Source organism: Scyliorhinus torazame, chromosome 5, assembly GCF_047496885.1.
Source record: "Scyliorhinus torazame isolate Kashiwa2021f chromosome 5, sScyTor2.1, whole genome shotgun sequence".
Taxonomy (NCBI): Eukaryota; Metazoa; Chordata; class Chondrichthyes; order Carcharhiniformes; family Scyliorhinidae; genus Scyliorhinus; species Scyliorhinus torazame.
The window spans coordinates 248,305,699-248,322,171 of NC_092711.1; the positions used below are offsets into that span (position 1 = coordinate 248,305,699).

Sequence of the window (16,473 nt, forward strand, 5' to 3'; positions counted from 1 at the left end):
TAGTTCTACTCACTTGGTGTGGACAAGCCAGTTCCGAGCTTCTCCCCTAATCTACATAGAGACTACGGATTTTACTGCAGTTCAATAGCTTTCTGTCACTAAACTGCAGTAACATTGTCAACCTGTTAATAGTTTGGTACGGAGACTGCAATCACAAGGGAAAATGAATGAGCGCTGCATCAACAAATGCTATCAACATGATTACTTGATGGCTCATTATCACAATTACATTCACAAAATACATAACGTTTCACACATTGGAGCTAAAAAAACGCAAGTTTCTAAATTGGAACAACTTTTAATCACTTTAGCTAGCTGCAGGAAAAACTGTGGGTCAGTTCAGTCTGGAACGGTGCAGAGCTAATTGTCACACAATGGCTGAATTTGGAGGATAAGATTGAAAGGTTGTGATTATCAGCCAGTGAAAGAGTATCAGCGTTAAAGTCTACAAGCGTCTGCTTGTTTTGAAACTGCTTTTGGTTTGAATTATTCTTTTTCTGTCAGATATAGAATGGGAATACAACCAGGTCCTTGCTTAACATCAACTCACTTAACAATATCTTGCATCTCTCCCCTCCCCTTGCCAACTCCTGGCCTTGCTTCTCCCAGTCTTAATTCCCCACCCCTGGCTTCTTCCTTTGCTTCCAGGCCTCTTTTTCTTATAATAATTATAATCTTCATTGTCACAAGTAGGCTTGTATTAACACTGCAATAAAGTTACTGTGAAAAGCCCCTAGTCGCCACATTCCCGCACCTGTTTGGATACAGAGGGAGAATTCAGAATGTCCAAATTACCGAACAGCACATCTTTCGGGACTTGTGGGAGGAAACCGGAGCACCTGGAGGAAATCCACGCAGATATGGAGTTTGAACGTGCAGGCTCCACACAGACAGTGAACCAAGCCAGGAATCAAACCTGGACCCTGGAACTGTGAAGCAACAGGGCTACCCACTGTGCTACCCACTGTGCTACTGGCATGTATACTATCCGGTAGACCCCTCCCAGGTTCCTGCTTGGTCGGTGCCTTACTGGCCAACCTTACATACACTGGGTAATTGAGATACCCAGTCCCTAGTGGAGGAGCTCGTACTCTGCAAGGAACACGGGGAAGACAAGGATTCCCACCCCGCAAGTCCCGTGCAGGATATTACACCCGCTTTCCATCTTGTTTTTTCCTCATCACCGTCTCCCCTTCCCCCACCCCACTTGGGCCATCTGTTCCTTGTTCCAGGTTGTCCCTTGGCACACAGTTTACCTTTGTTCTTCCATTAACAGATTCTGATCTCTTAATGTGCCACTATCAACACCCTTCTTAGCCATGGCCATCACCATTTATAATCCCATTGTCTTTTTGTCCCGGACATCTTTGTCAATTTCTCCCTAGCCCCCACCTACCACTGACTCTCTATCCAGCCCTGACTGCTCCACACCATCCGTCCTCTCTCCCCCACCCTCCACTAAGTATAAATCTCATCCTACTTGCAGTTCTCTCTAGCTCTGACAAAGAGTTACCCAGACCTGAAAGGTTAGCTCTGTTCTCTCTCCACAGACGCTGTCAAACCTGCCGAGATTTTCCAGCATTTTCTGTTTTTGTTCCTGTTTCTGGCTCCTGCTCTCGGACTAAGTCCTGGACTCCATCTAGTGGCAGGTGTTGGTCAGTGCAGGTAGCCGCTAAACACACCAACCATCTTATTCCACTAGATGACTGATGGGGAACATGCAGCCCATCTAGGTTCTGAGTGCAGCGCATGAGACATTTTGTTGACGATTGCCCATACGCAGGGTTGCCACATTCTGCTGATTTTCTTCCGCACAGTTTTTTTCGTACCAGCATAGCATAAGTAATATATACGCCAGTAGAACAAGGGCAAATGAAGAGAGGTGCATGCTGATTGCATACAACATTGACTGTGAGAGTCGTGCGCTCCCCTGTGTCCAAAGTATAAACATTTATTTTTTTATTACCATTTGAAGTTGATGATAGTTTAAATAATTTAAGCATTTTCTATAACTCATTATGAAATATTCAGCTTGCATTAAATGTATTTAATCTTATTCACAGGGTCGTGGCTATTGAACAAGCATGATTTCAATCTTGCAATGAGATGAATGAAGGAAGGCCACTCATGCAGCCCACTCACTACCCTAGGTTGCCCATCACTACACTAGACGAAGCGGGCCAATCTATGACAGTGGCTCCCAAACGGTGGTCCGCGAACCCCAAAATGTTTCAGAGGTTCACAGGAAAAATGACAGCTGACGGTTTGGCACCCACCAAATGACCAGAGACCGGGGAGTAGTCCGTCATTCAAGGTGATCAATGTCCAAAAGGAGCCAACCAGGTATGTCGATGATCCTGTTTAACAGGCTACTTGGCCAATTATTGCTGTTGTTCTGACAACAGTAGTCATTGGCCCAATAGAATGCACCTTGTCTCACATCTTGTAACTGGACTTGGAGTTGGAGAGTCATCGATGGTCGGGTGCGCTGTCACCTGGACTTTGGAGTAGTGTACTGACTGTGCCTGTAGGAATAGAGCTTTTAGGCAAGTACCTGCATTTTAATTTAACTCCCCGGCTGGCTGAACTACACCCCCCACCCCCCAAACCCACATCTGTAAAGGCCATCCACCTCCTCACAACTTCATCTGTGAATCCTTGCTGCTTTCTCGATGTTTTCTGTGGCCCTGGCCAGGACCCTACCCTTCCTGACCTCTTCTTTTAATCCTGAATGAGGACTTTACGATTTAGAGATGAGGTTGGGGAAGGCCCTGGGCACAGACAGTCACCATGTCTGTAGCCCAGGGTCCTTACCTTCCCTATGTCTTCTGAGTCTTGTCTATCCCTCGATGATGGGTCTATGGCCCAGGTCCCTTACCTCTTCTCTGAATTCCGCCTCCACCAACCCCCCTCCCACCCAACCGCCCCCCCCCCCCCCCCAACTCCCCGAGTCCCACGACACATCAACAAAGCTGGGGGTGGTGGGAGCAGAGGATATTTGTCCATTGGAACAGTAGGGTTTTTATCCTCTTTCAGTAGAAAATAGAAGATGCCTTTATTGCAACTCTGTAGACACATGTTCTCACGTGCAATATTAAATGACATAACCTGGCTAGATTGGAAATAACTGGGCCATTGGCCCATCAATCACACCTGGAGTCCAGCAATTCTTGTAGTAATTAGATTTGATTTTGTGAGTATGTACGCACACACACACACACGCACGCACTTCTCCAGTTTAGGCTTTCAGTTGTATGTTATCTTTTTCTTCAGCTTGTAATGGTCTTCACTGTAAACTCGTAGGGACAGCAGGCAGGCAGCCAGCAGCCGAGAGAAAGGGAGAAAACACAGCTTCTTACTTTGAAGGTCTCATGTCTTCTGCTGAGTTCTCTCAAAAAAAAATACACCTAGCAGGATCCAAACACTGTCTGTTGCCAGGCAGGACACTGTCCATAGCCAACCCCTTTGGACGTCAGCCAACCAATTAAACCAAATCCTTCAAATCTGCTGGGTGCCAGAAAGTGTTCAATTTCATTTTCCAAATACAAAACCTGAGGATTTAATGTTCTAGTTGTCAAACTATTTGAAACGTTGAATTAAGTACATCCTCCACTCGATTTAAAGGTCTCAATTAATGATCCCCGGACCAAAAAAACCAATAACAATAAAATAAAAGAAATGGGAACAAAGGGAAATCGAAAGCATGGACTCTAACAGTACAGAACTATCACTTTTTAAGAATTTAATTTGTATATTATATTTAGTGATAAGTACATTTCAACCAGGGATGCACAGTACTTTTTGGGGGCGAGAAATGTCTGAAGGAACCTAATCCTGGCTTTAACATGGATTTCTTTGGGAACCTATGATTCACTTAAAGTAGTTATTTTCAGTAATGCTGCCACAACCTTAAATGAGAACTTACTGTACAGTAATTGATGCACTGTTATTACTACAGGATGTTTACTGGCAGCTATCATTTGCAGTCCAGCACAAATCTTCTCAATCTTCTGTCCAATGGATAGTCAGTTTCTCTGTGGGTGCAATTCTCTGGAAACATTTTGAAGTGTGGTAGCGAGCGGTAATTGCAGTTCCCTTCCCGGCGCTCGGCCCAGCGAGGCTGGCATCGCAATTCAACGTTAATCGGTCCACTTAACAAGGCTTCACAGGCTTTTCCTTAGAAATGAAGGCTCACCAGCTGATTTGCCGGTACCACGCTCGCCAGCCCCCCCGCTAACAAGGTCGAGCAGCACTTAAGCTGCACTTGCTCAGACAACCCCAGCCAACTCGCAATAATGCCAGGAGACTGGCCCCAAGGCTTGGAGATACTGACCTGGGGAAGCTGCGAGACACCGTGGAGGACAGTTGGGATGCCCTGTCGCCCCCCCCCCCCCCCCCCCCCGTAACAAATAACTGTAACAAATTCAAAGTAACAATATGATGACCTAATGTAAATGTAACACTTTGTAACACAAAAATAGTATAAGAATGTGTAAGAACCTTTGAGGAGAAGAGTAGCTCTGAAGAAAGCTGGAATTACAGCTCCGAGTTCTGCTCTCCCTCATGCATGTTGAATAAAAGCCATTTTTGTTGAAGTTGGGTACGGTCTCAAAAGACTCAGTTTGTTTATTCCCTCCAACAGGGAGTAAAAGAATATATAGCAGACCAGCGAGAAATAAGAAAAATCATCATACATGAAGCAATCTTGAAAACTAACTTAAATGTTTCAATTAAATCCATGGCGTATATCCACAGTATATTCCTGATTTAAAGAGGTCATCATTCTGTTTTCTCCTCCACCTTGGATAATCGCTGCAGCATTAAGAGATCTATCTTCTCTCAGTTACATACCTATTTTTAAAAGACACGTCAGCTCTCTCTAGTATTAATTGTCTTTATATTGGGTTTTTTCCGCAATTAAAATAATGAAATTAGAAATATAAATCACCTCAGGCCATATCAAATCCTATTATATCTGAAGATATACACCTGGAAGTTATTGCAAGTTTTGCAGTAACTTATCCCTCAAAACAATGTTTTACTCTCATACTAAATAACGAAAAGTAATATGGGGGTTTTCATGGCCCACAACTCCTTGCAGAGTCAATTCAACTGTTCACATCAGGGATCACTTGAGAAAACGACCAGATGGGACATTCTCGAGCCCTGATTTGGTATCAATACAGGATCAACCCCTTTTGGGTGGGTTGGAGTTTCCAAGGTTGGAGGAAGGGGGGGGGGGGGGGGGGGGGGGGCGGACGTCGCAGGACCCGCTGAGGCTGAGGGATGTGATTGACAGCTTTAGGGGATGAAGTCGGGGAAGGCTCGAGGACCGGATGGCTTCCCATAAGGTGTTTGTGGCAGAGTTGGCACTACTTTTGTTGGGGATGTTTAGTGAGGCATTGGAGAAGGGGTAGTTGCCGAGACGTCGACACAGGCGTTGATCATGTTAATCCCGAAGAAGGGAAAAGATCTGTTGGGAGTGTGGGTCGTAAAGGCCCGTTTTGTTATTGAATACAGACTTGAAAATGTTGGCTAAATTATTGGCGGGGAGGATGGAGGGATGTGTACCCGGGGTGGTCGCTGAGGATCAACGGCAGCTCTCTAGCAACATGAGGAGGCTGTTACATGTGGTTATGACTCCGTCAGGGGGAGGGGCACCGGAGGTTATTGTTTCTATGGATGCAGAGAAGGCTTTTGATCGGGTGAAGTTGAGGTATTTATTTCAAATTCTGTGTAGGTTTGGATTTGGCCCGAGGTTTGTGGCATGGGTGCATCTGTTGTCTGTAGCCCCAGTGGCAAGGGTATGTACAAATGAGATGAGTTCACAGGGTTTTGGACTGCATAGGGGAACGGGACAGGGATGTCGAGTTGACGACTGAGCCCTTGGCAATGGCCCTTAGGGAGTCTGTGAAGTGGCGGGGGTTGTGAGGGGGAGCAGGGCGCGAACGACCTGTTGTTATTTGTGTCGGACCCGCTGGAGAGTATGGGTAGGATCATGGAAATATTGCCGAAGTTTGGGGCCTTCTCTGGGTATAAGTTAAATGTCGGGATGATTGAGGTGTTTCCAATGAACGAGGCGGGGAAGGGGGCCATCTTGGAGGTGTTGACATTCAAGGTAGCTCGGGAAAGATTCAAGTATTGGGGATTCATGTGACGAGGGAATGGGCTACGATGCACAGGTGGAATTTGACAACATTGGTAGAGGCGATTAGGGGGGATTTTAAGAGATGGGACACATTACACCTGACATTGGCACGGAGGGTGCAAGTGGTAAAGATGAATGTGTTGCCAAGGTTCTGGTTGTTTTCCAGACCGCCCCGATATTTCTCCCCAAGGTCTTCTTCAGGACTTTGGAGACAGTGATTTTGGAGTTGATATGGGCAGGGAAGTTGCCGAGGGTAAAGACGGCTCTGTTGCAGAGGCAGACACTGAAAAACGGGTTGGCGCTCCTGCCCCTGCTGCACTACTATTGGCCAGCGAATATGGAGAAGGTGAGGCGGTGGCGGGTAAGGTAATTTGTTAGCTAATTTGGACATTCTGAATTCTCCCTCTGTGTACTCAAACAGGCACTGGAATGTGGCGACTAAGGGCTTTTCATAGTAACTTCATTTGCAGTGTTAATGTAAGCCTACTTGTGACAACAATGATTATAATTATCTAAGATTGTGGGGGTGGAGGTCATGCCGGACCCAATGGTGGCTATCTTTGGGGTATCGGAAGTGTGGGAGCAGCTGGAGGAGAAGGGGGCCCAGGTTGTGGCCTTCACCTCTCCAGTTTACAGCGAAGGAACGTGCTAAATTAGAAGTCGGATACACCGCTGGGGATGGCGACCTGGTTGGGGCATTTGGACAACTTTCTATGGTTGGAAAAGATTAAGTTTGAATTGAGGGGGGTCAGCGGAGGGCTTTGAGACACGGTGGGGGTTGTGCATGACGATGTGATTGGAGAGGGTGTTTGCATATGTTGTTTTTTTACACATGTTTGCAATAAAGTACATTATTTTAAAAAGGCAGGATCAACGCATACAGAAAAAGCTGGACTGATCAGTCTTTTCTTATTTCCACCTTGTAACTTGTTTTCCTTTGGTAGCATACCATTCACATAAATATGTTCAAACAGTACAAAAAGGAATGGTATCAGTCTGTTTATTTTAAAGAAGTCACCTGCATATTAAAATATAATGCAAAAGAATTTGTGTAAAACACACTGCCCAATGACCACCTTCCCAAGGGCAATTAGGGTTGGGCAACAAATGCTGAAGCTCAAATCCCATAAATGAATAAAAAAATACTCAAGCTAAATTGGATGACGGGTTAATGTTTCAAGTTGATGACATTGCATCTGTAGTCTCATGTCACGCACAATGTTGGGACAAAATTTCCACCAAGAAGTCAGCTGTGCATCTACAAATGGAATAGATGTGATTTACTAAAGCTTGTGAAAGGACAAGAAGAAAGAAGTTGGAATGGTTTTAACTTAGATTTGTGAAAGAACCAAAGTAAGGATCAACTGTTGCTATTTTCAGGATAAGTAGTGTTGACAGTGTGAATAAGAATTTAATAAATCACACACATTTGCTATAGTCTTGTTATTTTTCTGTTTGTATCTTATTCTTCATATAAATAATAGGATCAGTGTCCATTGAGAAAAATAAACACTGGCACAGAACCCTATCAGGTCTTTTAATTTTCTGAAGTCATGTAATTTATTGATCCCACAATGACCAAAAGTCTAATCAGCTTATTTCTCAAATTTTCTCATCAGAATATATCAGATTCACAGTAAAAAAGTTAAAATTAAATATAATTCATGCATTTGGATTTAAGAATATAAAGTATAGTCGTATTATTCTGCATGGATTTTTGATTTCCAAATATAGATCTAGGTTGAGGTGTGCTGTTGGTAGGTAAAGTAAAGGTAAAGTCGTCTTAGTCCCAGATGACTAGAGGCTGCTTTGGCCCTTTGAGGGGGTGAGCTGAATGGTGGTGGTTTAACCTGATATCACCACAGTAATACACAGTAATCACTCAGGCAAGGGGCAAGATTGAGAAGGTGGACCTCCATGAATAACCTCCTATTGGTAGAAGGATCGCTCCTTGGCCTAATCTTTCCAAGAGTGTATTTTCAACTACTTTTTTCCACAAAGAGAAACTACCTACTTCTTCATAATCATGTATCGTAGGGCATTCCCAAGAGTGTGGTCCTCGTCGTGCAACACAAATGTAACACTGGAGTCATCGCAACCTTCTGCCTGTACCTGGAAGAAATGGAGACTATCAGTTACACAGCAAATTAACCATGAACACAAGACAGTGTTGATTCCTTCCTCCCACCTATTGCAAAAACAGCAAAATAATTCCCTGACCCCATCATAATTATTTCTCACTTTTTTGATTACAACAAATCGGTCAGGATGTCAACAAAAGTCCCCATAACCCTCTCCTGGCAAAGACAGTCCCAACCTTTGCAAAACAGCAACATAACACAAACACCTGTCCACAAAACAGCAGATATCCCAAGTGCACGATTCGGAAACATTTCTAACTCCTTTAACAATAAGCAATGAGGAAATTATGGAACTGCATTAACAAAATAATCAATGGAAGGGTGAATGCTGTCTTCAGGATTTTCAAAAAGTGCTTGACACAGCACCGCTGTTAACACAATTAAGAAACATGGTATTAAAGGTATTGAAACAAAAGCCTTCCGGTGCGATGTAGAAGAAAGTCGGATAAAAAGTGGCTCCCACTAAGGTCTGATATTTTGGTCTTTTTGCCCGTTTTTGTCTGGAGTTTTGAGGGGTTTTAATTCAGTAGCTTAGTAGGGAGAACGTTTAGCGTACGGAGAGAATGTCAAAATAGGCATTGAAGATGGCAGCAGGGAAGAGATCCCAGGAAGGGAACCCAGTAAAAAGAACTCGAGGGAGACAAGATGACGGAGGAAGCGGCCATGCCCGTCAATCTAGAAACCTTGTCGAGGGGGATGGCGCAACAGCTTGAAAAATTCAGAAGACAAATGGAGGGCAGATTTGAGCAGCAAAGCAAACTGAAGGAGTCGCTTAAAACCTCTGTCGAGGATGGGCTGGGCTAGCTTCGGGAGCAGCTTGGTAAAACTGCCATGGCTGTGAGGGAGCAGGGTGAGAGGTTAAAGAGTGTTGAGGAAGCCTTGTCAAACGACATCGACTGACTGGTTCCGTTGGAGGCTGAAGTCTCGATTTTGACGGATAAAACCAAGGGCCTGGAAGCCAAGGTAGATGATATGGAGAATAGGTTGAAGTGTTTGAACCACATAATCATGGGCCTGCCGGAGGGATTGGAGGGCGCGGATCCGGCAGAATACTTTTCGACAATTTGGCCGGTGGCAGGATTCTCCGTTTCTGAGACTAAGTGCTGATGCCAATGCAGAATTTGTTGCCTTCCACGACAGCAAAACTGGTGCCACACCTGGATTGATTCCACTACTGTTAAGGGGCTAGCACCAGTGCCACGCGGAACAAGATAGATTTCAATGGAAAACGGTGCAGGATTCGCTGGGTCCGTGAATGACATTCGGGAGACTGACAAGCTGCAGCCGCATATACACATTATAATCCCCACACACACTCATCCCAGCCATTAAGTTAGCACTGGTTGTGCTAGAGTGTGCCCATAAAGCTGATGGGTCGGCTGGAGCCATAGGGCACCTAGGGGGTGCCCTGGAGGGACACCTATACTACCCGTGGCCCTAGGTTCACAGTGGACTGTCAGCGGCGTCCACAGCTGCAAGGCTGCCTTGCCGACTGCAGCAATGGTGTTCTGTACCCGTCCACCCCGGCCCCACAGCCCAATCTCCTAGCCCAGTGTTCTTCAAAACGGGGGCGCGACCTGGGGGTGGGTCGCGGGCGGGTGTCGGGAGGGTCGCAGAGCCGTTGTCCGCGGCGCTCCTGATCGCGCAAATCCCCGCGCAGCAGCCGGCTTTTCATAACGCCGGCTGCAAGCAGCCGCGAACATGTTAAAAAAAAAATTTGCCCGCTTTGCGCATGCGCGCACAATGATTGGCACGCATTTGTGCAGTGCGCCCGCTATTTTTTTTAATGGTTGCAGCTTTTTGGTTTGCAAGTGCTGTAGTGGTTTTTATTCATTTACTTTATTCATTTAATTTTTTTTTTCATTTATTTTATTAATTTAATTTTTTTTTCATTTATTTTATTCATTTTATTTATTTTTACAATTTCGGGGGGGGGGGGGATGTTATTTGATAAAATTTTACAGGAAAAAAATTCAGGGGTGAAATTCTCCGGAAACGGCGCGATGTCCGAAGACTGGCGCCCAAAACGGCGCAAATCAGTCGGGCATCGCGCCGCCCCAAAGGTGCGGAATGCTCCGTATCTTTGGGGGCCGAGCCCCAACCTTAAGGGGCTAGGCCGGCGCCGGACGAATTTTCGCCCCGCCAGCTGGCGGAAAAGGCCTTTGGTGCCCCGCCAGCTGGCGCGGAAATGACATCTCTGGGCGGCGCATGCGCGGGACGGTCAGCGGTTGCTGACGGTATTCCCGCGCATGCGCATTGGAGGGAGTCTCTTCTGCCTCCGCCATGGTGGAGACCGTGGCGAAGGCGGAAGGGAAAGAGTGCCCCCACGGCACAGGCCCGCCCGCAGATCGGTGGGCCCCGATCGCGGGCCAGGCCACCGTGGGGGCACCCCCCAGGGCTGGATCGCCCCACGCCCCCCCAGGACCCCGGAGCCCACCCGCGCCGCCTTGTCCCGCCGGTAAGGTAGGTGGTTTAATCTACGCCGACGGGACAAGCATTTTAGCGGCAGGACTTCGGCCCATCCGGGCCGGAGAATCGCGCAGGGGGGGGGCCTGCCAACCGGCACGGTGCGATTCCCGCCCCCGCCGAATATCCGGTGCTGGAGACTTCGGCAACCGGCGGGGGCGGGATTCACGCCAGCCCCCGACGATTCTCCGACCCGGCGGGGGGGTCGGAGAATCTCGCCCCAGAACTTTGGACAGATGGGGACTCCATGCTTTCCGACACCAGAAGGCTTCACCTTCATCCAACAGGTTCCATTGGAGGAGCATGTACGAGGGCCAAAGGGACCCAAAACCATTTCCTCCATTTTTGTCAGCAGCAAACAAGGTAAGAGAAAATGGTGGGTCGCGCAGGTCGGCCGGCGTGGGTCGCAAAGGCCAGCGTGGGTCCCGAAGGTTGGCCAGTTGGTAAAAATGGTCCCCGGAAAAAAAGTTTGAAGAACACTGTCCTAGCCACCAACCCCCCTCCCCCCACCCTCCCTGGCCCTGGCAGAATCCCCCCCCCCATCTCTCCCTGGCCCTGGCAGAATCCCCCCCCACTCTCTCCCTGGCAGAATCCCCCCCCCCCACTCTCCCTGGCCCTGGCAGAATCACCCCCCACTCTTTCCCCCCCCACTCTCCCTGGCCCTGGCAGAATCCCCCCCCACTCTCCCTGGCCCTGGCAGAATCCCCCCCAACCAGCGGTATAACTGTCAGCAAACCATGGAGATGTTGGACACTTTCCGTGCCCCACTCTCTCCCTTAGTAGCCACGATGCCAGTTTCAAGATTTTTAAAAGCACAAGTGAACCGCACAGTTGGGTACTCGGCCCATCTTCGGAGAACCATGGAGGCACCGGAGAATACTGGGTTGGGTCCGTTGATGATATGCAAATGTTATTTACTGCACTTGTGTTCCGGTATGCATTGATGCCGCTGTCAAGGTGACGAAGAATGAAATCGGCGCCCGTCAAAATTTTGCTGTTGGAACCTATTCTCCAACCAATTGTGTTTTGTGATTTCGGCGTTTGCAAACAGAGAATCTCGCCAAGGTATTTGCTCCGCCAGAATAAGATAGGGCGCACCGGGCCCCGCGACAGACGCTGGCCCTGCAATAGAAGCCGAGGCGAATGAACCTCGGGCAGGAGGGGGGGGGGGGGGTAAAAGGAGTGAGGGTTTTTGCCCATCTAAAGGGTCTGGGCGCCGATGTGGCATTTTTCCAAGAAACATACATGCAGGAGTGAGACTAGATCAGGCTCCGGAAAGCCAGGGTGAGACATGAGTTCTGCTCGAGCTTTGGCAGAAGGTCTCCAGGGATGATGATTCTTGTCAACAAGTGGGTTTGGTTCCACGTGGAGAAGGTGAAGGCAGGTCCCCAGGAGGGGTTAGGAGATATGCAATAGTGGTAGGAATTTTGGAGGGAAAACCAGTGCTATTGATAAACGTATATGCCCAAATTGGGACAATATATCGTTCATGAAGCGGTTGGTGCTGACGACGCCAGACCTGGACACTCACCAGCTTATTGTGTGGGCAATATGAAAGGTATGCGGGACCCAAAGGCGGATTGATCTAGGCATAGATAGCTGGTCCCGGTTGCAATGGCGAGAGTATTGCCCACATTCATGGAGGTGGGAGGCGCGGGCCCTTAGAGGTTCACGCACCCGGGAGGGAAGAAGTTCTCATTTTTCTCCACAGTACACAAAGTGTATTGACGAGTTCATTACTTCCTTATGAGCCGATCTCTGCTGGCTGGGGTTAGGGTGGCCGAATATTCGGCTGCAGCTGATACAACACTTGCCCTTTCACCTCCTCCCTTCTACACACACCTGCCCTTTCACCTCCTCCCTTCTACACACACCTTCCCTTTCACCTCCTCCCTTCTACGCACACCTGCACTTTCACCTCCTTCCTTCTACACACACCTTCCCTTTCACCTCCTTCCTTCTACACACACCTGCCCTTTCACCTCCTTCCTTCTACACACACCTGCCCTTTCACCTCCTCCCTTCTACACACACCTGCACTTTCACCTCCTCCCTTCTACACACACCTGCCCTTTCACCTCCTCCCTTCTACACACACCTGCCCTTTCACCTCCTCCCTTCTACACACACCTGCACTTTCACCTCCCCCCTTCTACGCACACCTGCCCTTTCACCTCCTTCCTTCTACACACACCTGCCCTTTCACCTCCTCCCTTCTACACACACCTGCACTTTCACCTCCTCCCTTCTACACACACCTGCCCTTTCACCTCCTTCCTTCTACACACACCTGCCCTTTCACCTCCTCCCTTCTACACACACCTGCCCTTTCACCTCCTCCCTTCTACACACACCTGCCCTTTCACCTCCTCCCTTCTACACACACCTGCCCTTTCACCTCCTCCCTTCTACACACACCTGCACTTTCACCTCCTCCCTTCTACACACACCTGCCCTTTCACCTCCTCCCTTCTACGCACCTGCCCTTTCACCTCCTTCCTTCTACACACACCTGCACGTTCACCTCCTCCCTTCTACGCACACCTTCCCTTTCACCTCCTTCCTTCTACACACACCTGCACTTTCACCTCCTCCCTTCTACGCACACCTGCCCTTTCACCTCCTTCCTTCTACACACACCTGCCCTTTCACCTCCTCCCTTCTACACACACCTGCCCTTTCACCTCCTCCCTTCTACGCACCTGCCCTTTCACCTCCTTCCTTCTACACACACCTGCCCTTTCACCTCCTCCCTTCTACACACACCTGCCCTTTCACCTCCTCCCTTCTACACACACCTGCACTTTCACCTCCTCCCTTCTACACACACCTGCCCTTTCACCTCCTCCCTTCTACGCACCTGCCCTTTCACCTCCTTCCTTCTACACACACCTGCACGTTCACCTCCTCCCTTCTACGCACACCTGCACGTTCACCTCCTCCCTTCTACGCACACCTGCCCTTTCACCTCCTTCCTTCTACACACACCTGCACTTCCACCTCCTCCCTTCTACGCACACCTGCCCTTTCACCTCCTCCCTTCTACACACACCTGCCCTTTCACCTCCTCCCTTCTACACACACCTGCCCTTTCACCTCCTTCCTTCTACACACACCTGCCCTTTCACCTCCTCCCTTCTACGCACACCTGCCCTTTCACCTCCTTCCTTCTACGCACACCTGCCCTTTCACCTCCTCCCTTCTACACACACCTGCACTTTCACCTCCTCCCTTCTACGCACACCTGCCCTTTCACCTCCTCCCTTCTACGCACCTGCCCTTTCACCTCCTTCCTTCTACACACACCTGCCCTTTCACCTCCTCCCTTCTACACAGCGACATTATACTCCTGAGCATGTCTGCTCCCTTTTACATCTTCTATTTTGAAATATCAGCCAAAGAAAATGTTCCCTACGGTTTCCCTCTGCTTCAACCTATGCACCATCAACAACTTTCACTGCAATATCTGCATTGGTTTTCTTAAGCCACCAGTGATAGTTCCCTCCACTATGTTCTCTGAGTAAACCTATCTAATCCTTTCCCCTTGCTCCTTCTGTCTCCTCTATTTAAAAGTAATTTAAAATTCTACCTATTGAAATATAACTTCAGTCATCTCCCTGGCTCATGCTTGATGACGACTTCACATCCCACTTCTTGTGCCAAATTTTGGAAGGTTTCCCAATGTTAAACGGTTACACGTAACTAAATGTTGTTGACAAAGCTTACCAGGACACTAGCAAAGCAAAGTTTTGCTGCAAAACTGCAATGATTCTGAGTTGTCAGGCAGCAAAATAAAGTTAATCATATTACTAGTGTCACAGTCCGCATGTTTTCAATGCCATTGTGCAATATATCACAAGAGAAGATAAAGGACCTTTGGCCATTTAATATCATCCTTCCAATAACAATCCTACCATCCTTCCGGCACAGTCTCTAACTACCCCATAATTGCTCTGCTTGTGGCTCTGTGGACATTTGCTGATCTGTGCACTTCTGGGCCTACCAGTCTGTGGGATAATGATCAATGTGGGATTTAGAACCACTGTTTTTTCTTAACTTGCTCTACAAAAGGAAGAAAGATGGTAATCCCGGTTAGCACTGAACAAGTGACAGGGTTTATTAAAGCAGATTCTGCGGTCTTATTTTGCTCTCCAGCCACTATCCACGGACCTTTTTGAGACTTAAGAAAGGCAATAGTCAAGAAAAGGGCCCTTGCTAAAAATTTAACAAGTAACTGTGACATAATACAGGATTATTACATAATAGTTTTGTTTGTAGATGGTGGCAAATGAAATGGTTTAAAATGTGACCGTAATGTGATTTGTGTTGTCCTGGGGCAGAAGTTAAAATGTCATTGGCTCCGTGCTGCCTGCATTCTGAGACGCATCATCAAATGATGTGGATAGACCACTGGAGTGGAGCATGGTTACACAAAACTTTAGTGGGAACATTGATAGATTGAACCCAGGCATGAGCCCAGTTATTTATGTTAAACCGTATTAGAGTTACTCTCCATCACCAGCCTGTTGCTTTCTCACTTCCCTAACTGTAGACAGTGCATCTGGCACAAAACTTCAACCTATGCTATAGAATTCATATTTTGCATTTGGCAATGGTATTCCCTCACTTATGTATCTTTTGCCAGTGGAGCTTTTTTTGTCTTCATTCTTTCATGGGATGTGGTCACAACTGGCAAGGCCAACATTTGTTACCCATCCTTAATTGACTTTGAACTGAGTGACTTGCTAGCCCATCTCAGTCAACCACATTGATGCGAGCCTAAAGTCAGTATACCCAGGTCAGAGTGAGTACGGTCAGCAGATTTCCTCCCCTAAGAGACATTAATAAACCATATGGGTTTTTTCAATAATTGATCTTGGTCACCATTACTGAGACTAGATTTCAATTCCAGATTTATTGGTTGAATTTAAATTCCACCACCTGCAGTGGTAAGATTTGAATCTGTGTCCCCACAGCATTAGCCTGAGCCATTGGATTACTAGTTCAGCGATATTATTACCACTGCATCACCGCCTCCATGGTTGAGTTCAAAGGAATGTAGAGCACTGCCTTGGCTGTAGGCATATTCAGACATCAATCTGCCTTTGGGCTCCACTCCACAGATGTCCCAAATTGGAGAGCAATAAAATGGTACGTAGATAAAAAATGAGCTATCCAGGAGTCATCTAATTAAAGCACAACAGAATAACAAAGCAGAGGCCAACCATATTGTATCTACCAGAACAGCTTGACAGGGCCAGGACCTGAAATCTTGAACTAATAAAGTCTTGCTGTATACTTCAAAATCCCAGACTTGACCATAGCTAATTCCTCAGTTTGCCTTAAAACTCCCCTATTATTTTATAACAAATGTTGCGCATGGGGCATCACGTACATAACCTATTCAAATACACTATGAATGTCTCACCAGTTTATCCTGCATCACTATTAGATATTTTGACAGTAATTTCATTGCAGTGTTAATGTAAGCCTCCTTGTGACACTAATAAAGATTATTATACAGTTTTCCATACACCAGGATCACAGCCCACTAGATTATCGAAGTTGTAACAAATTTATATTAAGTCAGCACAACTTATTAGCAACGGCCATATGTAATAATAGAAATGCAGAAAATAGGAGCTGGAGTAGGCCATTCGACCCTGCTCCACCATTGATGGCTGATCCTATATCTCAACACCACACTCCCCGTTCTCT

The 16,473-nt window shown here is 47.2% G+C and overlaps 1 protein-coding gene across 1 annotated transcript in view; it reads right to left on the reverse strand.

Annotated features, from left to right (window-relative positions):
* Positions 1-16,473, reverse strand: part of polr1d (RNA polymerase I and III subunit D) — a 31,076-nt gene that overhangs the window by 12,495 nt on the left and 2,108 nt on the right. The window contains exon 2 of the mRNA XM_072505309.1: positions 8,163-8,260. Coding sequence (XP_072361410.1) covers positions 8,163-8,260 — 98 coding nt within the window. The remainder of the gene's footprint in view (positions 1-8,162; positions 8,261-16,473) is intronic.